The sequence below is a fragment of the Ictalurus punctatus genome, chromosome 20 (assembly GCF_001660625.3).
Source record: "Ictalurus punctatus breed USDA103 chromosome 20, Coco_2.0, whole genome shotgun sequence".
Lineage (NCBI taxonomy): Eukaryota > Metazoa > Chordata > Actinopteri > Siluriformes > Ictaluridae > Ictalurus > Ictalurus punctatus.
This window is the reverse complement of record NC_030435.2, coordinates 11,139,606-11,163,662: the sequence shown is the minus strand read 5'-3', so window position 1 is coordinate 11,163,662 and position 24,057 is coordinate 11,139,606. Positions and strand designations below refer to the sequence as shown.

The window sequence follows — 24,057 nt, the reverse complement described above, 5'->3', positions numbered from 1 at the left end:
CTTATCTGATTTAAATCCAATTGAGAACTTGTGGGCTCTTTGCAAACATGAGATTTTCAATGAGGGAAGACAATATACCGCTTTGAACATCATCTGTGAGGCTGTGGTGGCTGCTTCAGCTGAAATTGGTTGTGAATAAATCAAGAAAGTTATTGAAAAGAAGGGTGACTATAGTGAATATTTGTGAAAGGCCAAAAGCATTATTTGTTAATTGTTATTTTATATTAGTTAGTTGTTAGACATTCAGTGCGTTTACATGGACAACAATAATCCACTCTTAACCCGATTAAGACCATACTCTAATTAAGAAACTACCATGTAAACAGCAATTTTTAATTACCTTAATCTAATTAAGGTCATACTCGAAGTAAGCAATAATCGAATTAAGACATGTGGAGTACTCCTGTTTTAGTCGCATTATGGACGTGTATTACAGACATGTAAACACCTTAATCACATTATGAACATCCTGTGAGAGTTTTCACTGCATTTTGCGACAGGACACGATCACACACGGCAGTTTTATGTTTTACGGCAAACGAGAGTTCGGCTGTGTCCAAAACCGCATACATGCCTACTATAGGCCTGTAGTGGGGAAAAATACATGTTTCTCGGCTACTACATAGACGGTAAGTGCATGGTTTGGTACACAGTCCACGGCTTCAAGCAGTTGTCTATTTGCACGCACAGCATGACAAATAATTAACTGCACTTAAAGCGTTCGTTAAAATTTTTTTTTTTTAAAAAACACCCAAAACTGTATACGGTACCATAACGAAGACGAACTTTTTGTTGATACGTAAAATTCTGGAGGGACGGAGTGGCGCGGTGATGTAATGACACGGGCTGTTAATCTAATTATGTTCTAAAACATGTAAAACGGGTACATGACAGGAGTATTCTAAAAGTGACTCATGTAAACACCTCAATCACATTATCTTACTCAGAGTAAGGTCAATAATTAGATTACTGCTGTCCATGTGAACGTAGTCATTGTTATTTATTGTTAAGTTTTAAAGTAAGTGGAGAGAAAGATAATTTATTTAGTTGTAGGGGTGCAACTAATGATTATTTTCATAATTGTTTAATCGGTTGATTAATTTGTTTTCTTTCTTTTGGTTAATCGGATTGGGGGGCTGGACCCCAAACATTCAATACCATTTTTTTGTGTGTGTTTAAAATAATCCACAAACTGAGCTTTACAAGTATAAACTAAATAAAGACTAAAACTTTAAATAAACTTAGTTTATTTTATGTATAAGTATTTATTAGAGCTGCAACAACAAATCTATAAACTCAATAATAATCAATTATGAAAATCGTTGTCAATGAATCTCATTATCGATTAGTTGGTCTGTGCGTAGAACGGGTACGTTTACTCACTGTGTTACTTCTGTTCCGAAAACACGCATCGGAGAGTAAATACTAAAGATGTATTTCACATTTTAATTTATTTATTCATTTTCATATGATTCATTTACATGTGATTCATATTAATGTGATTCATATTCAGGTGATTCATTTACATTTGATTCATTTTTATGTGATTCATATTCGTGCGATTCATTAAAGTTGTATTTCAAATGACGTACTATACACTTACAGTATGCACTATGTACTTACTGTCTAGTGTATGAATTTTAGAATGGTAGTATCATCTGAAATGGAACACTACTGTTTTTTTTATGAAACATAAATATAAGCCGTTTCCCAGTCAAACGCACGTAACGCGCTTCCGCTAGGTTTGTCGGAATACACAGAGTTAACAACAATAAATTTCTTGTTTACTGTTTGTCAGTGTTACCTTTTATGCACAACATGACCTCAATCACCATCAGAAGGAGGCGTAATCGTCAAGTGACAGTGGAAAAAAGTGTGCGACCTCCAAGTCCTCTAAGCGTGGGAGCATTTTATATTAAATGCCTTGAAGAAGATTGTAACATGCAAACTCTACACAGCGGTGCTTGTGTAGCAATGAAGCGCGACAGTTGTGCACAAGCACAAACTTATTTTTATATCCAAAATGCACCACTGTTCAAGGGGTTGGGGAAAACTGGTGCGAATTGCTTAAAACGTTTAGTTTAATTCAATTTTGTCATTATATGCTGTATTTACACGCTTGCAGTGTAATTTCTGTCATTTATTATACCGAAAGTGATCTGTTAGTAACGAGGCCATGTTACTCCTTACTTGTAATGTAGACACATTGATAAACAGTGTAGCGCAAGTAAGATCTGTAATATTAAATTAAAACAGTGCGATCAAGGTAAACATAAGTAAAACAATATACCTAAAGGCAGTGAGTAACAGAAACCACAAGGTGCAGTGAAAAGTGAGATTTTATTATTCATTTAGCACTGCAGTTTAATTATCAGTGCTTTTTTATGCATGCATAAAAATAATGCATAAATACTTGCATGAATACTGCACTGCTAAAAATTTACACCGGAAGTGAGCAGAAATGAAGAGTGGGTTTCGGCGTCGAGTCTAATTTTTTATTTATTTATTTATTTTTGTCATGCTGCCTGTGCTGAATTAAAGCGGCAGCACACCATTGAAAGATTTAAATGAAGATGAGTTGACAAGTGTATATATTGCACAGAAAAATATAAATATAAAAATATTTGTAGTGTATTTCATATCCAATTAATGTCAATATATATTAAAAAAAGTTTATATTATATGTTACTAGTTTGTTGTCAGTGATGAAATAGAAATGCTTTTATTTGTGGTGAATGAATGTGAGACTAATAGGAGGTTTTTTAGAATTCAGTCAATGTTAATATGAATTAATAACATTCAATAAGTTAAGAAATCTTAATTTAATCTTCAGAAATTATTTAATGTTAGAGTAATGTATTTTCTGTTTGAGACCATTTACTGTGAAACAACTTTTTGTAATGGAGAGAATAAAGTTTTTCTTCGCATTTCCTTCAGAATTGTGGAATTAATTATTATTAATTTAAAAGGAGGCATAACTATCGTATCGGCCGATATCACTCTGAATAATTTAGTATCGGAAATTTAGAATTCCATCCATCCCTCCTCAACCGCTTATCTGTTATCGGGTCGCGGGGGCAGCAGCTCCAGCAGGGGACCCCAAACTTCCCTTTCCCGAGACACATTAACCAGCTCTGACAGGGGGATCCCGAGGCGTTCCTAGGCCAGTGTGGCGATATGATCTCTCCACCTGGTCCTGGGTCTTCCCCGAGGTCTCCTCCCAGCTGGACATGCCTGGAACACCTCCCTAGGGAGGCGCCCAGGGGGCATCCTTACCAGGTGCCCGAACCACCTTAACTGGCTCCTTTCAACTCAAAGGAGCAGTGGCTCTACTCTGAGTTCCTCTCGGATAACCGAGATTCTCACCCTATCTCTAAGGGAGAGGCCAGCCACCCTTCTGAGAAAACCCATTTCAGCCGCTTGTACCCGCGATTTAGTTCTTTCGGTCACTACCGAGCCTTCATAACCATAGGTGAGGGTAGGAACGAAAATTGCCTGGTAGATCAAGAGCTTTGCCTTCCGGCTCAGCTTTCTTTTCATCACAACGGTGCGGTAAAGGGATTGCAATACTGCTCCCGCTGCTCCGATTCTCCGGCCAATCTCCCGCTCGCATGTCCCCTCACTCGTGAACAAGACCCCGAGGTACTTGAACTCCTTCACTTGGGTTAAGTACTCATTCCCCAACCGAAGTTAACAGTAACCAGAAGAAATTCATTGTCGTTGACTCTGGGTATTCTGCTAAAGCTAGCAGCGTCCCATTACATTTGTTTGACAACACATGCCATCAACTGGGAACCAGTATATACTTCTGGTTAATACAAAAACCGTTAGTGTTCCGTTTGAGACAATACTACCCTTCTAAAATTCATACACTAGATGGTAGAATCATTTGGGACACAACTGGTATGTATTCCGATGCGTGTTTTCAGAACAGAAGTAACCCCATGCCGTATGCAGACCAGCTAATCGATAATGAGATTCATTAACAATGATTTTCATAATCGATTATTATTGATTTCATCGATTAGTTGTTGCAGCTCTATTTAGTTGCCCAATACACACTAATATTTTACTTGGAGAAAGACAAATCTCACTTTTTTTGGTAAAAATTCAGTTTTGATGTGAAATAAAGTTTCAGATTCACTCATAGTGTTATATCTTTTCAGCAGTAAAATTAATCCTGAGGAACACTGATTACCGCAGTAATAATTGTGGATGCTGTGTAGAGCTGTAAGAAACATTGAGTTGCTACTGACATGCTGTTACCAAGGACATCTTACTCTAGGATTTCTGGGTTCTCAGGTGTGGTGGCACAACATAGGCTACATTAGATGAGCTGGGTCAATTAGATGGCAAATAATGATAAATGTATTTGACACAAACAATCATGGTACCATTATAATATGCTTGGTCTCATGGTGGGCTGCATCACACCATTCTGTTGATGATTATTTTCCTTTAATAGCACATCCTGGAGTGCGAAACAGTTAGTTCCTGGTATCAATTTTTACACCCGTTGTAGTCAGTTGTTCACTCAGCAGCTTCTCTTTTGTTCTCGCTTGAATTTGTTGTCGAGTGTATTATGTGGCTGAGAAATCTAATTTGGAAAATTCCTATCTGATCTGAAATGCTTGTTTGTGTTTGGATGGGCCTCTTGGGAGTCATTTTATAGCCATTCCCCTACACCCCTTCACTCTGCCCTCAACTCAGTTTGAGATCACAAGCCCCCAGTGTAGCCAGATTACTCTCCTGTGAACAAAAATGCAGTCTATTTTTCAAAGAATAAAAAAACTTAGACACAGTATAACCAGAATAACCACTGCTTTTCCATTATGGAGTACTTTATTACTGGTAAAGGGGATAGAGTGCGGTGTAGAATTAGTAATGTTGAATGTAGAATTAATGCACCAACCATCAACAAATTGTCATACTTGTTCATATACAAGAACATTGTTTTTTTTTTTTTGTTATTATTGTTTTTGTTTTTTGAAAGTGTAAATTGATCAGTTTTACTGGTAGAAAGACACCATTTTAAGTTCCATCTTTTGAATTCCTTTTCAGGACAACAGGGGACCTGCTTGGTGAAGCCAAAGCCAGCGGCAACCTGGGGAACACATTAAAGGTGTTGGGGCGTTTTGATGAAGCAGTAATTTTCTGCCAGAGGCATCTGGACATCTGCATAGATGTTGGGGATAAGGTTAGCAGATCACACCTCCACTGAATAACATGTTACTGTAAAAATGCAAATGTCTTGTGTATGTACCTCTTCCATTGTGTGTGTGTGTGTGTGTGTGTGTGTGTGTGTGTAGATTTTGTGCGTGGGAGAGAGAATGTACAGTAGTGCTTGAAAGGATGTGAACTCTTTTTAGAATGTTCTATACATCTGCATACATATGACCTAAAACATCATCAGATTTTCTTAAAAGTAGATAAAGAGAACCCAATTAAACAAATGAGGAAAAAAAAATTATACATACACATGTATTTATTGAGGGAAAATGATCCAGTATTATGTATCTGTAACAATCAGTAGTGAGTGAGCACCCTGTTTTATTTAAAGAAGAGGGATCTATCAAAGTCTGATCTTTACAACATATGTTTGTGAAAGTGTATCACGGCATCTCTAAAGAGAATAAAGTTAATGTTTTAGAATGGCCAAGTCAAAGTCCTGACTTTAATCCTATAGAAGTGTTATGGAAGGACCTGAAGCAGTTCATGTGAGGAAAACCACCAACATCCCAGAGTTTAAGCTGTTCTGCACAGAAGAATGGGCTAAAATTCCTCCAAGCCTACATGCAGGACTGATCAACAGTTATCAGAAATGTTTAGTTGCAATTATTGCTGCACAAGGGGTCACACCAGATATTGAAAGCAAAGGTTCACATTCTTTTACCACTCACAGATATGTAATATTGGATCATTTTCCTCAATAAATAAATGACTAAATATAATATTTTTCTCATTTTTATATTGGATTATCTTAACTTTTAGGACTTGTGTGAAAATGTTAGCTTTACTACCATGTATAAATTGTAGAACTGCATATAAAGAATATATTAATTGATAATTATTTATGTAAATGAATTGACAAATGAATGATTAATCATTTTAAATGTGGCTTATAAATGAGAATGGCTGTAAATATCTTGCCATTAAAAAAAAATGAGGAACGATTTAGCTTATTGTTACTCTACTGACTTTCTCAACCAGAACTAATGATTATTATGTTCCAAAATCAACAACAAATTTAAATTACAAATAAGGACTTTTTTTGACAATTACACAAGAAACATTTAACAAATGTATTGATTTAAATGGATCTTTCTCTCTACATCTCTATCTAAACTGCTCAAATATTCACCATCATTAATCTTACCCAGCCAAAACTATATAGTCTAAAAATTTTATATTAAATTAATTTGACATTAAATAGCTGCAGTACTGAACTTTTGCCTCTCTATCACCATCTCTGTTTGAAACATAAAACTGCAAGTTATTTGTAGAGTTATTTTATTTAGTTTTTTAAATGTGGGTTGTGCTTCAGCACTGCTCCTCTGCGCAGATGAATATGATGGTAAAGGTATTTGTATAGGTTGTATATTTGCTCCAATACTTGAAAACAGAGGTGGCAGCGGATATGGTTTTCTTGGATTAGAGGTGAGTTGCTCTCTCTTAGCTAGTAGAAACTAAGTGCAATTTATGACACTGATCATAGCAAAACAAAAAAACGTAGGAAACTCGATACATGGCTCAATCAAGCAAATAAGTGTGCTAATGATAGATAGCTACCCACTGAGCCACTGAAATGTGTTACCTGACAAAAGCCATTTCTGCATCAGTCTTCATTCCCTTCAGATCTCTTTCAAAACCCATGACGATATTTATTCTTGTTTTAGCACGGGCTCTCCCGGTTTGCCTTTTTAACTGCAGGCTCTCTGCAGTTTGAGGTTTCTTGGTGAACAGCTGATTCCCTAGATGTGAACGATGATTGTGTTTAGAACTATCCAGATTAAAAGCAGCCATCTAGATGACAAGTTTAAAATTCTAAGCAACTCTTGTAAGGACAAGCTGCAAACACAACCATCCTCAGCCCCCACACATGCAATATAGTAGCCGGCTCTTCTTTCCGTTTATGGATGTGAGGTAACCACACAAAGGCACGGTGATGTCAAAGGTCACGAAAGTGACGTAAAACTGATGTTTCCAGCGAAATCGTACCCGACAGCTCATTATTATAAGCTTACCATTGTAAATCGAGGTAAGTTAAGGAAATACTTTTGAACACGTAATTTTTTTCATGTACGTGCTCAATAAAAGATTATTGCTCATTTTAAATAAAAAAAAAAAGTTAGATTCTGCTGTTTTACCCGACCTTATTACATGACATTGCTATACATATCATTCACCAAGCAGGTACTCTCAGCTGCTTTTGTTTTAAACATCTGTGCAGCTATGAAAGACATCTCTGCTTTGCACAGACTGCATTGTTTTATGCTTTTATTTAAAAAAAAATTGTAAAACTTATTTTTTTTACATTTGCCATTTAAATTCTTCTCTCATTAAAAGTACGAGGAAGGGTTTTTTTGTATTCTCTAAAACCACCTCAGCCTGAAAGCATTTGCACAGTGCTGTGTTGTGCTGCAGTAACAGTGCTGCTACTGCCTCCAGCATTTTCAATATTGCATTACATTCTAAATGGGGGGTAGAGTCCTGTGCACTCTTGAATTTCTGCTACTAGTTTTCTAAATAACTAGTCGAATATATAAAAATACATGTTGATCATTTTTCATAATCGACATTATAGATTTTTCAGACTAATTGTTACAGCACTAATGAACTGTCTTTTATTATATGTCTAAAATGTGTTCAAATGTAGATGTGATCTTTGTTGCTGTCTATCTTGTGTGTGCGGCAGGTGGGACAAGCCAGAGCTCTATATAACTTTGGGAATGTGTACCATGCTAAAGGAAAGAGTGTCAGTTGCAATGACTCAGAACCTGGAAAGTTCCCAAAGGAGGTCACCGCAGCACTTAAAAAAGCAGCAGAGTATTACGAGTTAGTGTGTTTTGTATGCTTTAAAATTTTATTAATGTTAATATCAATATCAGACAAATTTTTGTATCTATGAGATTTTTGATTTGTTGGCACTTTCTGAATGCTAGAGGGTAGAAGTCTACCAATTGATTGGTTTTCCACAACGATAATTTTTCACGGTTGCATCCATTGTCATTATACAGTATGAGGGTGGCCCCTAGAGGTAAAATAAAATCTATCACTGACAAATTTTGTTGTTATTTGAAGTGTTTTTTAATTCATTTTGGATATCTCTATTTTTATTTGTAATTAGGAGTGTTACTATTTGTTTCAGTTTGGATGTCGATCTTTTATTTGCTTTAATATTTTTAATAGTTAATATATATTAATACTTATATAGTTATTTGATTTTTTTAAAAAGTACAGTACATTTTCATGGCACAGTCAGTACTGTTTATTTTTGTAATAAAATTTAGCAATATTTTACTTTGAGTGTTTTCATTCAGTATAAATTTTAAAAACTATCGGTTGATCGTTTCATTGCCATTTTTTTCTGACAGTCAGTGTTCTATTACAGGGAGAATTTGTGCATTCTTAAGGAGCTGGGAGATCGAGCGGCTCAAGGGCGTACCTATGGAAACCTGGGAAACACTCAGTATCTGCTCAGCAATTTCTGCAATGCTGTGGCTTCCCACCAACAGGTGCCTTTATCACTTATCTCCTGTTGCATACATAGGCACTGGAATGTACACAAAGTAGCCAAAACATTATGACCACCTGCCTAATATGCTATTTGCCCTCCCCTTGCTGTCAAAACAGCTCTGACTTGCCAAGGCATGGGTTATACATGACCTCTAAAGGTGCCTTGTGGTATCTGGCCATTAGCAGCAGATACATTAAGTTCTGAAAGTTGCAAGGTGGAGCCCCGATTATTGGACTTCTTGTTCCAGCACATCGCATAGATGTTTGATCAGATTAGAATTTGGAGGCTAGGACAGAATTTTGTAATTACACAATGTCGTAGGATGATCACCCATAAAATGCAAAGCGTGTTCCAGACACAGCTCATTTGCTTATAGTGACGCCATAAAACTCCATAAAAATTAAAGTGAGCAGTAGGGCTGCAACTAACGATTATTGTCATAATTGATTAGTTAGCTGATTTATTTTTAATCGGATTGGGGTGGGGGGCAAACTTTAAGTACCATTATTTTGTTTATTTAAAATAAAATCCACAAACTGAGTGTTACAAATATAAACTTCAGACTAAAACTTTACAGAACTGTTTATCCAAAACAGAAAAGAACCCAATACACATGCACACCAGAATATATATTTTTAATTTAGGACTGTAGTTTAATTCTATGCTTTTTGTGCATCCATATACAATAATGCATAAATACTTATATAATTTAAACTAAAATAAATAAATTATATATATATATATATATATATATATATATATATATATATATATATATATATATATATATATAAAATTATTTATTTTAGTTTATATTGTAAGTATATATATATATATATATATATATATATATATATATATATATATATATATATATATATATATATTTATTTATTTATTTATTTTAGTTTATATTATAAGTATTTATGCATTATTTTTTATGGATGCACAAAAAGCACTGAATTAAACTTCAGTCCTAAATGAATAATAAAAACTCCCTTTCACTGCACCTTGTGGTTTATGTTACTCGCTGCCTTTAAGAATATTGTTTTACCTCTATTTACTTTTGATCATAGTGTTTTGCTTAGACATTACAGATTTTCTGTGCTACACTGTGTATCACCGCTTCAATACCGCGCATGAGGAGCAACGCAGCCTCGTTACTAATAGATCACTTCCATTGTAATAAAGTACAGAATTTACACTGCAAGTGCGCAAATACACCATATATACAATAAACTTAAATTAAATGAAACCATTTAAGCAGCTTGTACCAGTTTCCCCTGCGCCTTGCACACAGTGGAGCATTTTGGATATAAACATAACTTTGTGCTTGTGCATCATTGTTTGATCTCCGCAGTGTTTAATATAAAATGCCCCCCTGCCTTAGAGGACTTTCTTAGTCACGTGACGATTTTGCCTCCCTCTGATGGTGACTGAGGTCATGTTGGGAATGAAAGGTAAATAAACAGTAAACTGAAGAAAGTTATTGTCAGTGACTCTGGGTATTAGGCTAAAGCTAGTGGTGACACAATATGTGCGTATGATGTCATGTGCCGTCAACTAGGAAGCGGCTTATACTTTCGGTTAGTAAAAAGCCCGTGTTCTATTTGAGATGATATTGCTTTTCTAAAATTCACACACTAGGGTGGAGTACATAATGCATAGTGTAAGTGTATAGTACTTCATTTGGGACACAACTTTAGTATTTACTCTCCGAAGTGTGTTTTCGGAACAGAAGAATTGTAGTGAGTAAATGTGCCGTGCGCAGACCAACTAATCGATAATGAGATTCTTTGACAACGATTTTCATAATTGATTATTAAACGCTGAAAGACAGAAGTGGAAGTTATTTTGATTTAATTCTATGCAAATGAAAATATTTCATAATGTATATTCTTTATAATATTATATGTAATTATTTTACATAATATTACATTATACCCCTGAGTGGCACTCAGGATCTGGGGAATTTGGAAGCCAAGTCAATAACCTTGAACTCTTTGTCATGTTCCTCAAACAAGGAAGAAGGCAAGCCAGCAGAGGCAGTGTGATGCTCTGTGCAATGCTCTGTTGGGAAGCATTGGATCCTGGAATTCATGTGGATGTTACGTTGACACATACTACCTACCTAAACATTGTCGTTGGTGGTACGGGTCAAAGTTTTGTCAAATCAAACAAATTTGTCAGATTTGTTCATTGCAAATAGCTGAAAGTCTGTAACTTTTGACAATAAACCTGATTTGCAATGGGAGTTGAATAATTTTGATTGCAACTGTAGCAATCACAATTTAGCCATTGTCAAAGCCACTCAGATCCTTATGCATACCCATTTTTCCCTTGAGAACTGACGGTTCACTTGCTGCCTAATATATCCCACCCTTTGACAGGTGTCATTGTAACAAGATAATCAATGTTATTCACCTCACCTTCCAGTGACTTTAATGTTATGGCTGATTAGCTATTCCATAGATAAGTGTATTAATCCATTCAAATGATATGATTTGAAATTGATGGAGTCAATGTTTACATTAGTTAGTCTATTTATGCATAAACATATGTACACTCGGGACTTTCTTCCTATTGCGCCAAGATCCATTTACAATGCAGCTACATAGCCCTATACGCAGCAGGGTGCAAGGCACTGTGTGCTTTGACCCATTCTTCCGGTAACCCTCATTAAAAAAATTTCTGTGGCTTGTGCCAAGTAGCCCTTCTTTTGGTTCAGACCAGACAGAATAGCTTTTGTTGACCTTGAATACATCGACAATAAGAACCAACTGTTTGATTACCGTCTAATATATCCCAGACCTAGACATGTGCCAGTGCTACGAGATAATCAGTGTTATTTGCATCATTCATGATAGGTCATAATGTTTTGGTTCATCTGTGTATATCAACAGCTGACCATTTGTTTGCAAAAAGAAGCTAAATAAAATAAACTATGAATAAAGGAATATAAGTGGTAAAGCTTGAATACTTGCCATTTTCAGCACTAGTATATATTCCAATTTGTAATTGGTTAATATTGACTGAATACTTACAAATGTGTTTTTGAATGAATGGACTGATTGAATACTCACAAGTGTTTTTTGTGTTCCCCCCACCCTTTAGCGACTCCTCATTGCAAAAGAATTTGGTGATCTGGCGGCTGAACGAAGGGCCTATTGTAACCTAGGAAATGCCTACATTTTTCTGGGAGAGTTTGAGAAGGCTGCTGAGCATTACAAGTGAATCTACACTTATTTATCCATTGCTTGTTATTAGCTTTACCTTCACAAATACTGAAATGCTTGAAAATAATCCATCTACTGCAAACCATAGCCATTCTTTTGACCACTGTGCTAACTTAACAGAAGTTATTTTTAAGCATTGCTATAAATCTGTCTTGGGTTTGATTAGTACTGATTACTTTATTCCCCATGCTTGTACTGTGGCATTACCTTATTAATTAATTTATTTATTTTGTTGGCTTGGCAGAGCCAACATACTGTTCACATAATCATATTGTTAGGGGTCAAGCACCAAGTGCTGGAACCCTGTTGTTATTGTCAAGATTTTTCTTATTGGGCTTAAGCACTGAAGGTGCTGGAAGCATATTGTAATTGTTAGGATTTTCCCTTCTTCTTCTTCTTCTTCTTAAAAACAAATCATGCAGATCAAAACCGTAAGTCGTACAGACTTGAAACTTGATCGACAGATAGTACTCCCACTACTCAGACAAAGGAGTTGAGCCCGATCAGCCCAATGGTGGTGCTAGAGTGCAAGTGTTTATCTTTTGGTTTGTATCTTTTAGTCTTACAAACCAAATTCTTCCTTCCACTGATTCCTTTTGTTTTCCCAAACAAAAAAAGCCTCAAGAACCACGCAGCTTCACCTACTTATATTTTTTGCTAATTTGCATAATATGCTAAACATTCTTTTGCAAACTAGTCCTAGGATTTTTGACCTATCCTCGGGTCACAGTTTTTGAGTTTGAGCCACAAAATTGGCCAAAATTGTAGATATTATATGGTATTAATATGCTTGTTCTTTTGGGAAATATCAAAATTATGGTTGCCATGTATCAAGGCTCCAAACCGCATCCCCCCCCATATGAATATATTGAGGCACTTTTAAAACTGGTCTACTTCGTTCAATTCTTAAATTACAACCACTAAATTCACCTGTTTAAACCTGGGCAGACCAGGGCCCGATGTCAAATTCCAAATTACAGACAGATTGTATTCCTCCTTCTCTTTCTATCCATCCTTCTTTCTTCCCCATTCATTTTAATCAGGGAAAGCTACAGTGGGTTATGTCATTACAACTTCAGTTTTGAGAGTAAATTGTCTGAATTTGCTCTTTCAGCAAAAACATTTTCATATAAAATTCCTATATTTTCACATAGAAACTACATACAAGCTTTAAATTGTTGAGCTACTCCCTCTTTCAAAAAACCTCTACATACCTAAGCATTTTGAAATATATTTTTCAAGTTATGAGCATTTGCTTGGCACTAGGGCCAAGAGTTCCATTCTATACAATTCATAATCTGTCACCATTATCTTTGGCTTTTTTCTAAATGTTTGTGTTTTTAAATAGCCATAAATCAAACAATTCCTGCTTAGTTTACACATTTTTCCACCAAATTAGTAGCAAAGTGTCCTTACATGAAACATGCCATTAGTTAAGTGATTTGTTGAATATTTTCTGAGTTTTAAACATTTGTTTGATGTAACAAAGCTCAAGAAAAAAAGGACTGTTTGTCAGATAAGAGTTACAGAATGTGATCAAAGTTTCAGTCTCTCACACATGCCTCACAGCCTCCTCTCCTCATTAGGGCTCAAAGGATTTCTAAGCATTTTGACATACGAAAAATGAAACGCTTATTATTCTGACATTTTTACAATGATTGTCAATTACTTAATATCACTTGAAGGAAAACCTGATTTAAATTTGATTTTAAAAAAAACTATTCTTATCAGACCAATTGGGCTTTGCTCCCATCGCTCATCAATGAGCCTTGGGTGCCCATGACACTAAACCACATTTATTTGTGTTCAGGCAAACCGCTTGATACAACCACACCTGGAGGAGTCTCAATGTGGTGTTCTATGAGGTCTATGTGACTGAGTAGAGGTGAAAACACAACAGAAAAATTCTCTTGCAACCTGTGGACCTCTAGTACTACAAATAATAGGGGTTCAAGCTATTTATCCCAATTCTGAGCATCATTGTGAGTGAACTTACAAATCATATTTTAAGGGTTTGATTAAACTGTTCGTCAAGCCCATTATTTATCCTTAATCATTCGTACAGTTTGTGAAGGTTGCGTGACATGAAAGTGTCCTGCTCACTCAGGATGTCATTTGGGATCCCGACTTGGCAGATATCTTGGAAGAGTGTCTCCACAATGCTGAGATGGTGCGAAGAGCTACAGCTTCCAAGTATCGTATTGCATAGTCCACTAAAACTAACATAAGGTTATGCCCTCATGCACTCTGTTCTAATGAGGTCCATGCCAATTCTCTCAATGGAGACTTTGATCAATGTAAGGGGATGCAGTGGAGCTTTTGGGGTGGCTGGTGGATTCACCAGCTGACATTTGTGACATGCTGCACACCACCTGCAAACATGGAAATGAGATGGTTTAGTGATTTATCCAGCCCTAAATGCCCACCCATGGGATTATGATTAGCATGGCTCTTTGGTACCAACAATTAGGTCATCTCTTCCTTGGTTTGAGTGTCCTGCATCACTTGATATAACCTATTATTAACAACTGAAACATATAGGTGGGATAGCACAACATTGGGATGAATTTTTGGACCATCACTTACTCTCACATGGTCGAAGGTGTGCCATAGGGACTCGTTGCACGACTGCTCCAATTGAAAATCCCAGAGGGGAATCTCTACAAAGGGTGGGCCCTCCCCTCCATCCCCTGCCTCCCCACCCTCCATGTCCCCCTGACCCAGAGTTGACATTGACAGCCCTGGCAACACCTTCCCAACCAATGATACATACATTTCACATCATGCCTCACTAATACAGGATCCATAAACATACCCGAAATCCTGTTCAATTTATCCAAAGTATTTGTGGTTGGGTGAGGAGAAGACTAACCACTGCCTCTACTCTATGCTTTTTCCCCGGGAATTTAATTATGACTGGCTCCACCAGACACTCGTGCGCATCCCCAGCACACACAGCTCACGATTACAAATTGTGCATCCACCAGTGCCCCACATTGAAACAGGCTTTGGTGGACGATGGTCTGGAAACACGCCAAGTCCACCAAGGCCTGATGTGTACAGCTTTGTACACATGGGGCCCTGGCACCTCTGGAAGCAGAGGGAGAGAGAGAAAGTGAACAAGGGGAGCTCCCTGCCACTGCGGAGGCCACCATGTGGTCCTTCGCTAGCGGGATAGCTTTGCCAGAGATGCTAGCCAGTGGCACTGGATCCACTCTGCTGGTCCTACTGGAAGCCGTGCAACTCTGGGGACTGGCCAACCCATTGCAGCACTGCCTTCCACATGGTCTGGTACTCCAGCTGTGCTCGTGGCAGCATTTGCTGGGCAGTAAGCTTGGTTTCCTCTGACAGCAAGGGAGGTGGTGTAGGCCCATTCATCCTCTGGCCATCCCCATGCAACTGCCACTCACTCTGAGAGTTCCACATAGGCCTCATCTGTGGAGGCCATCTTTGTGATCATCGCAGCTGCAGAGGGAGGCACTGCATCTAGAGGTGTGGTGCGTTACAACAGTCTGTGAGCACCCGTTGGTTCTCAACCTGCTCCTGAGTGGTCAATTTGAACTGCTGCTGCTTTTCATGGCACAAACTGAGAAGGGCCTGATGATGTGTCTCATGGAGGCTGGCAAGGGACTTAATTTCCTCGCTGAGAACAGCAAGTTCCATGAGGGCATCTGGTACCTCATCCTGGCTTTTGGCAGCACTGTAGAACTCGGAAGACAGGTGACTTTTGACAAAGCTTTCTGCTTCTTTTATTTTCAATTTATTCTGCAAGTACTTTTCAGTGTTTTGCGGACCCATGCACAAACAGAGTTCAGCTCAGCTTGCTCCCTTTGGTTCACGGCCTTCCTAAAAGATAACCAAACCACGCATAAACCTGCTCAATCTACCTCCTCATCCCCAGCTAACGCTTGACCACATCCCCGCTTCCACGGCAATCTTTACAGAGCATTGTGCATGGACTAGTTTTTATTATGACAAACTCCTGTTAAATACTTGCAGTTCCCTTTCAAAGGGAACTTCAACGTTGCGTTTAGCATAACACTATGGGAGTGCCTCTTACGCACAACCGGCATCTGAAGCTTGTGTAAAATCATGCCTATTTATAGGCCTGCCATGATCAGGTGACGTGGCAATTAAGTGCGTCGCATGATATAAATATGGCACCTGTGAACCACGCCATCAGCCTTTATTATCTTCAGTGAAAGACTACATGTCTGTTGTTTATATAAAGAAACAAAAGATGCTTCATTTCCTCGCTGTCTTTTCTCAAAATCTCAGAACTTTTCTATCCCTTTAAAAAAAGAGAAGAAAAAAAAAGGAATGAGCGAGAGAGAAAAATATGAGTGAGAGAATTCAGGAAGTGTGTTACGGCTTGCTGCTGTTTCATCACTGGGAATAGTGCACAGTTTCTGGGTGAAGTGTTTAGGGATGTAGCATTTGATGGCAGCCTCGAGAGGCTGCGCATGGTAATGCCTACATTAAGCAGCTCGGCTCGCAACTCGCACTCTTCTAAAAACCGAGGCCGAAGCGAGTTGGGTTTCAGAGCCTCGCAGATCTGGGCCGGCCGCTGCCAAGGCAGCTAGCCGTCTCAGGTTCGGTATATCTCTTATGGATCCGGAAGAGGAGCTGGAGACGAGCTTTTTGGAGATGGAGATGAGCCTTTTTCTCCCCAGTGAAAGTAAATCCATCACACTGCAGAAACTCCCCTTTCTTCTAGAAGTGCATGACAAAATATCAGGCTTGTGGGGGAAAACCATGCATAAGCAGCATTTATAACCCCATGATGTTGGATTATTCGGCCATTGTGGGGAATGAACAGTATGGCTATTTACCTATGCTGAAAGTGGAGGAGGCGCTTGCGAGCTACCTCTCTCCATCGACGGCAGGTAATTAGGGGGGCCGGCTTTGCCATCCAAGCCACCGTGTATGGCAACCATGGCATTGGTGGGCAAGGCCTAAGCGGTAGTAGTCTTGCTTGTGCGTCACTGCAGACAATGAAAGTGTTGCAGGCCTACCAAGCAGACCTGCTGATTGAGCTCGACATATGGTGGCATTCAGTCAGTTTCTTCCCTGTTGTCTCAAGTTCACCCGGGCTACCACGAGTGGAGCCCGGGCCAGCACTAGTGCGATGGAGACCCAGAAGGCGAGTATGGCAGCCCACCAACCCCCGCGGACAGCCAGGGGAACCGGGCGGCCACAGTCGTGGCCTGCTACTAGGCCTGATCTGAGAATAGTCATAAATGCCAAGCAGGCAAAGAAGAGCGGTCCTGAGAGGCTGTGGAGGGATGCATCAGGGGACATGAGGTTGTTGGGGCAGTTAGCCCCCAGTGCTACTGTAGGGCCTCCCCTAGCCAAGGCTGTCCCAAGTTTTCAGTGTTCTCTGGTCAGTGAGCTGTCACAGGGCAACAAAAATCTTATGCTTTCCCTCCAATAGAATGTGGGATAGTTAAAGTCACTAAAGACCATCTGGCAGCGTGGAAACTACTGCCAAATGTGTCTCCATCAGTTCTGTCTACCGTAGAAAAGGGTTACCGGATCCAGTTTATAGTACGACCCCCCCGGTTCAGAGGTGTGCTCACCACAGTAGTCAGCACAGACCAGAGCCCGACGTTAGCGCAGGAAGTAAGATCCCTCTTGTACAAAGGGGCCATAGAACATGTACCCCGTTCCCTGAGGGATGGAGGTTTTTAAAGCCATTATTTCCTGGTCCACAAAAAATAGGAGTATGCAGCCAATTTTAGATCTGCGACATCTGAACTGTACTCTTCAGACATACAGGTTCAAGATGCTGACGCCCAAACTTATCATTCCACAGACTCAGTTTGAGGACTGGTTTGTGACGATAGATCTAAAAGGTGCATATTTCCACATAAAAATATTGCTAGCTTTATCCCCTCGCACCTTCACAAAGTGCATGGATGTCATTCTGGCTCCATTGTGACTCCAGAGCATCCTTTTACTAAACTACCTGGATGACTAGTTAATTCTAGCACGATCCAGGGAACTGGCCGTTCAACATCGAGATGTTCTCGCCCACATGAAGAGCTTGGGGCTCAGGTTGAACCTCAGAAAAGTACGCTTTCCCCAGTGCAGTGGACAACTTTTCTAGGGGTTATAAGGATTCTACTACGATGAGGGCATTTCTATCCCCAACATGCATAGGGTCAATCCTATAAACATTGAGCAAGATAAAGCTGGATCTTGGGAGACTATTGGTGCTTATGGGCCTATTGCACAGGAGACCGTTCAGTGGTGGCTGAGAAGTTGGGGGTTTCGTCCAAGGACGAAATAAATAATCAGTGTCACGGGGCGATGTCTACATGCTCTGAGAATTTGAGTGTCCCCGGTTTCTAGCCTTGGGTCACTCTCTAGGTGTGTCTCCTTAGTGCAAGACTGTAATGACAGACACCTCCCTCACGGGCTGGAGCACAGTCTTAGAGAGCTGTCCAGCCAGCTCACGGTCTCTGGTGCGGCCCTCATCTGGAGCGGCATATAAATTGCCTAGAAATGTGGGCCATATTTCTAGCAATGAAATTCCTTCTTCCGCATTTGAGAGGTCACCGTGTGTTTACAGACAACAGAGGATTATGTCCCCCTGTTCAGGCAGTCGCAACTAATTCTTCTTTGCCCAGAGGGAAAGTTTGCCAGTGAGTGCAATGTACATTCTGGGAATATGTGGGCAGACATCCTGTTGAGGCAGGGGAAATGGTGGCTCCATCCACAAGTGGTGGAGTCCACATGGCGAGGTTTGGCCAAGCAGGACTGCATGTGTTTGCCTCCGAGGAGACAACACACGGCCGGCTGTGGTTCCCCCTCACTCCTCCTGCACAATTAGGGCTGGACACCATGGTGCACATGTGGCCGAGGTCACATCTATACGCCCCCCCCCCCAATCGCTCTGTTCCCACAAGTTCTAGCCCTGCTAGATGGCACTCCTTGGGAGATTCCCATCTGTAGGGATCCACTGTAGACCCAGTGAACTGCGCAATAGCTACAGTCCTGGAGTTCTTACAAGAACATTTCTCAGCGGGGTGGGCTCCTTCTACAATCAGGGTTTACATGACTGCCATTTCAGCCAGCCACACCCCTGTTGATGGAGCCTCTGTGGGGCAACATCCTCTAACTTCGAGGTTTATGCATTGTGTCAGGCAGTTGAGGCCCATCTGCAGGCCGTGCATACTTTCTCGGACCTTTCTGTGGTCCTGGAAGTTCTGTCAGGTGCCCCATTTGAGCCCTTAGAGTGGATCTTCTGTCTCAAGCCGGAGGGCTGATTTATCACCCTCGGCCAGAACTGTGGAAACAGTGGGTCTGGCCCCTGAGGGGCAAAAGCTCATAGATTCTGGTCTCACAGCTGAGGTTGCAGAGACCATGTTAAATGCTAGAGCACCATCCACAAGGAAATCGTCTGCACTCAAGTGGCAGCTTTTTGTCTTGTGGTGTGTGGAACATCAGCCAGACCCAGTGACCTGCCCAATAGCTACAGTCCTGGAGTTCTTACAAGAACGTTTCTCAGTGGGGTTGGCTCCTTCTACAATCAGGGTTTACATGGCCGGCATTTGAGCCCTTAGAGTCAGCCTCTGAGAAGTTTCTGACTCTAAAGGTAGCTCTTCTGCTGGCCCTGACATCTCTCAAGCGAGTAGGTGATCTAGAAGCTCTCTCTGTTGCCCCTTTCTACCTTGACTTTGCCCCTGGATTGGCCAAGGCCTTCCTGTATCCTATGCCAGATTATATTCCTAAGGTGCCTACATCGCCTGCCCACCCTGTGGTGTTGCAGGCTTTCCGCCCTCCATTCCCCAGACCAGAACAAGAGAGAATGCACCTGCTGTGTCCAGTAAGGGCTCTCTGTACTTGCGTCCACCACTCCGGCCAGTGGCGTAAGTTGGAGCAGCTGCTGGTCTGCTTTTGGCGGCGACAGTAGAGGTGATGCTGTGTCAAAGCAGCGCATCCCTAATTGGATAGTGGAAGAAATCTCTCTTGCTTATGAGGCGCGCGGTCTCGCTACGCCTCTGGGCATAAGAGCTCATTCCACTGGGGCGGTTGCCTCCACGAAGGCTTTGTCCAAAGTGGTATCCTTACAGGATGTGTGTGCTGCTGCAGGGTGGTCTATGCCACACAAATTCATTCATTATTACAGCCTGGATATTCATTCCACACCGGGCTCGAGTGTCTTGTAGTGACCCTCGGACTTGGGTCTTTTTGAACAGGTCGTACCCTCAGTATGATGGAGTGGGTATTCTCATTCCCATAGTGTTATGCTAACGCAATGTCGAAGTTCCCTTTGAAAGGGAACGTCAGTTCCCTGAGAAGGGAACGAGACGTTGCGTAGCTTTGTCATACCAGAGCAGGCCTGTAAATTGCATCTTTGCTTCTATTAATAGAGGCTGATGGCGCAGTTCACAGGTGCCATATTTATATCACACGACGCGCTTAATTGCCACGTCACCTGATCATGGCAGGCCTATAAATAGGCATGATTTTACACAAGCTTCAGTTGTCGGTCGTGCGTGAGAGGTGCTCCCATAGTGTTATGCTAAACGCAATGTCTCGTTCCCTTCTCAGGGAACAGGGTTACATGTGTAACCCAGACGTTTTCTGTATTACAATTAGTTTCCATGAAACTATAAGTCAAAGTGTAATGAAAAATAGAGATGATTGCAGCATGTACTAGCATGAGGGGCAGAAGTGTTGGGCTTTAACTCATGTGCATGTGCTTGAAGGGTGGAAGTATTGACCTAAATGGAAACAGGTGAAGACTGTATATACAGTATCTCACAAAAGTGAGTACACCCCTCACATTTTTGTAAATATTTGATTATAGCTTTTAATGTGAAAGACTGAAGAAATGACACTTTGATGCAATGTAGTGAGTGTACAGCTTGTGTAACTGTGTAAATTTGCTGTCCCCTCAAAATAACTCAACACACAGCCATTAATGTATAAACCGCTGGCAACAAAAGTGAGTACCCCTAATTTGATGCAGTATGCGCCGTATGGTCTGAGCACTGACAGGCTGACCCCCCCCCACCCCTTCAACCTCTGCAGCAATGTGTCACGAATCGTGACGGAGCAGAGATTGGACGGATGCAAGTGCTGGATGAACAGTTGTTTATTTGAAAGACAGACAGGCAGACAAATCCAAAACGTGATCCGAAACGTAATCCACAAACATGCAAGAGGTCAGGCGATTGGCAAACAGGCATACACGGGGCAAGGCAGGAATCTAGGTCGATAAACAAAACAAGAAACAAACTATGACGAGGAACTGGAAGCGGATAATCTAGCGCGAACTAACTCAAAACATGGACCGTGGCTATGACTATGACACGGGCTAAACTATCTATAAACATTTAATCTTCCGCGTTGTGTGCTGGGAGGCGTGCGGTGTATATGCGGACATAATCAGCGTCTAAACTGCTAGCAGCTGAGAGCAATACAGACCCACGTGAAATCCCAGCCAATGACAGAACAGGGAGGAGACATGACAGAAACATAAACAAAACACACGTGTCCAGATGTCATTACGGTCAACAGCGGAAAAGCAGGTGCTCGCGCATTCGCGCTTAGAGCACGCTGCTTAAAGGGGAAATCGTGACACAATGCTGGCAGCACTCATACGACTATTTCCCAAAGACAACCTCTGGATATGATGCTGAGCACATGCACTCAACTTCTTTGGTCAACCATGGCGAGGCCTGTTCTGAGTGGACCCTGTCCTGTTAAGCCGCTGTATGGTCTTGGCCACCGTGCTGCAGCTGAGTGTCAGGGTCTTGGTAAATTTCTTATAGCCTAGGCCACCTATATATAGGGCAACAATTCTTTTTTTCAGCTCCTCAGAGAGTTCTTTGCAATGAGGTGCCATGTTGAACTTCTGGTGACCAGTATGAGGGAGTGTGAGTGTGATGACACCAAATTTAACACACCTGCTCCCCATTCGCACCTGAGACCTTGTAACACTAACAAGTCAAAATGTGAGGGGTGTACTCACTTTTGTGAGATACTGTGTGTGTGTGTGTGTGTGTGTGTGTGTGTATATATGTATATGTGTATACATATGTATGTATGTGTGTGTGTGTGTGTGTGTGTGTGTGTGTGTGTATTTATATATATATATATATATATATATATATATATATATATATATATATATATATATATATATATATATATATATGTATATGTAATATACACCTAAAACGCAGACTGTTTTTCCTAAATGTTTAGAAAGGACACCTTTTTTTTTTTCTACAAACTCATGTTTTGTTATTAAGAGAGAGTTGGATTCGTTTAATTTATTGTAATGTCTAGAGCCATAAGTTTCAAAATATTGCTTATACCAATACATTCACGAGTTTTTGAAGGGAAGTCCCCAAACAATCATACAGGCAGGTTCGACACACAAACCGGGCCAATTCATGGTTAAAGGGTTAAACTAAATGAACAAAGCAGCAATTATTGTCTTTTCTCTTGGTAAATATGGATGGTGGTATTAAAGCAATGGGAATATGAGTAAAGCAGGGTATGAATATACCACAAGCATTGTAATATGATTATGATTTATAGATAATATTAATAACTACTATACAATCAGACTATACAACATTTTCTACAGGAAAACAACAGATGAAAAAATACAGATTAGTTTTAAATCGAGCACTGTATGAGGGAAAGTGTGCCAAAAATGATATGCAGTAATGTTACTATTATATTAATAATAACAATAATTATAGTTGCAAGCAGCAATTACATGGCCAAGCACAATAGAAGCAATATAATGAGCTAAGCAAAAATTTATGGGAGAGCGATTTTGATATGTGAGAGGTCAATTCAATTCAATTTTATTCGTGTAGCGCTTTTTACAACGGTCATTGTCTCAAAGCAGCTTTACAGAAATATATAACATGGGATACACATTTTTTTTTCAAATGTGTGAATTTATCCCAATTGAGCAAGCCAGTGGGGACGGTGGCAAGGAAAAACTCCCTAAGATGTTAAGAGGAAGAAACCTTGAGAGGAGCCAGACTCAGAAAGGAACCCATCCTCATTTGGGTAACAACAGATAGTGTAAACGTAAAGGAAAGTTCATTCGGGTTGTTATATGAAAACTGTTTGTTGAACTGATGCTCTGTTCAAAGGAGACCCGAGTGCAAAACTGCATGTGGTAATTGCAGTCCCAGGGCCATGTTAGCAACCGTAGTCCCAGCAACCACAGTGAGAATGTCCATGTGGAATTGGATTTGATGAGAGCTCCATCCAGAGGTAGGGCATCCGAACGGATCAGGCAGGTCCGGAGAGCAGAAAGGATCAGGATCACTAGCATCTCCATAAAATCATGTGTGGCTCAACAGAAGGAGAGAGGGAGAGGGGGTTAAAGAGAGGGAGAGATTGTTAGGTAAGACTGTGCTTTGCATAAAAGAAAGTCTACTCATGGTAAACTTGAGTAAACAAATACGTTTTAAGCCTAGACTGTGTCTGAGTGCCGAACACTAATTGGAAGGCTGTTCCATAACTGTGGGGCTTTGTAAGAGAAAGCTCTTCCCCCTGCTGTAGCCTTCGCTATTCGAGGTACCGACAAATAGCTTGCACCTTTTGCTCTAAGTAGGCATGGCGAATCATGGAAAACCATAAGTTCGCTTAGATACTGTGGCACGAGACCATTTAGTGCTTTATAGGTCAATAATGTTATTTTATAATCAATGCGGGATTTCACTGGGAGCCAATGCAGTGTGGATAAGATCGGGGTGATGTGGTTGTATCTTCTGGTTCTAGTAAGGACCCTAGCAACTGCATTTTGGACTAACTGGAGCTTGTTTATGCTCCTACTGGAACATGCAGACAGTAAGGCATTACAATAATCTAGTCTATAGGTGACAAAAGCATGAACTAATATTTCTGCATCATGTATTAACATTATATTTCTTATCTAGGCAATATTTCTGAGATGAAAGAGGGCTATCCAATAATATTATCTACATGAGCATCAAATGAAAGACTGTAGTCAATAATCACACCAAGGTCTTTTACTGCTGCACATGACGAAACAGAAAGTCCATCCAGAGTAACTATGTGATCAGAAAGCTTACTTCT

The 24,057-nt window shown here is 40.2% G+C and overlaps 1 protein-coding gene across 3 annotated transcripts in view; it reads left to right on the top strand.

Annotated features, from left to right (window-relative positions):
• Positions 1–24,057, top strand: part of gpsm2 (G protein signaling modulator 2) — an 87,617-nt gene that overhangs the window by 36,937 nt on the left and 26,623 nt on the right. For all 3 annotated transcript variants that reach the window (XM_017495241.3, XM_047162689.2, XM_047162692.2), the window contains 4 exons: positions 5,062–5,197; positions 7,916–8,055; positions 8,612–8,735; positions 11,852–11,967. In XM_017495241.3, coding sequence (XP_017350730.1) covers positions 5,062–5,197; positions 7,916–8,055; positions 8,612–8,735; positions 11,852–11,967 — 516 coding nt within the window. The remainder of the gene's footprint in view (positions 1–5,061; positions 5,198–7,915; positions 8,056–8,611; positions 8,736–11,851; positions 11,968–24,057) is intronic.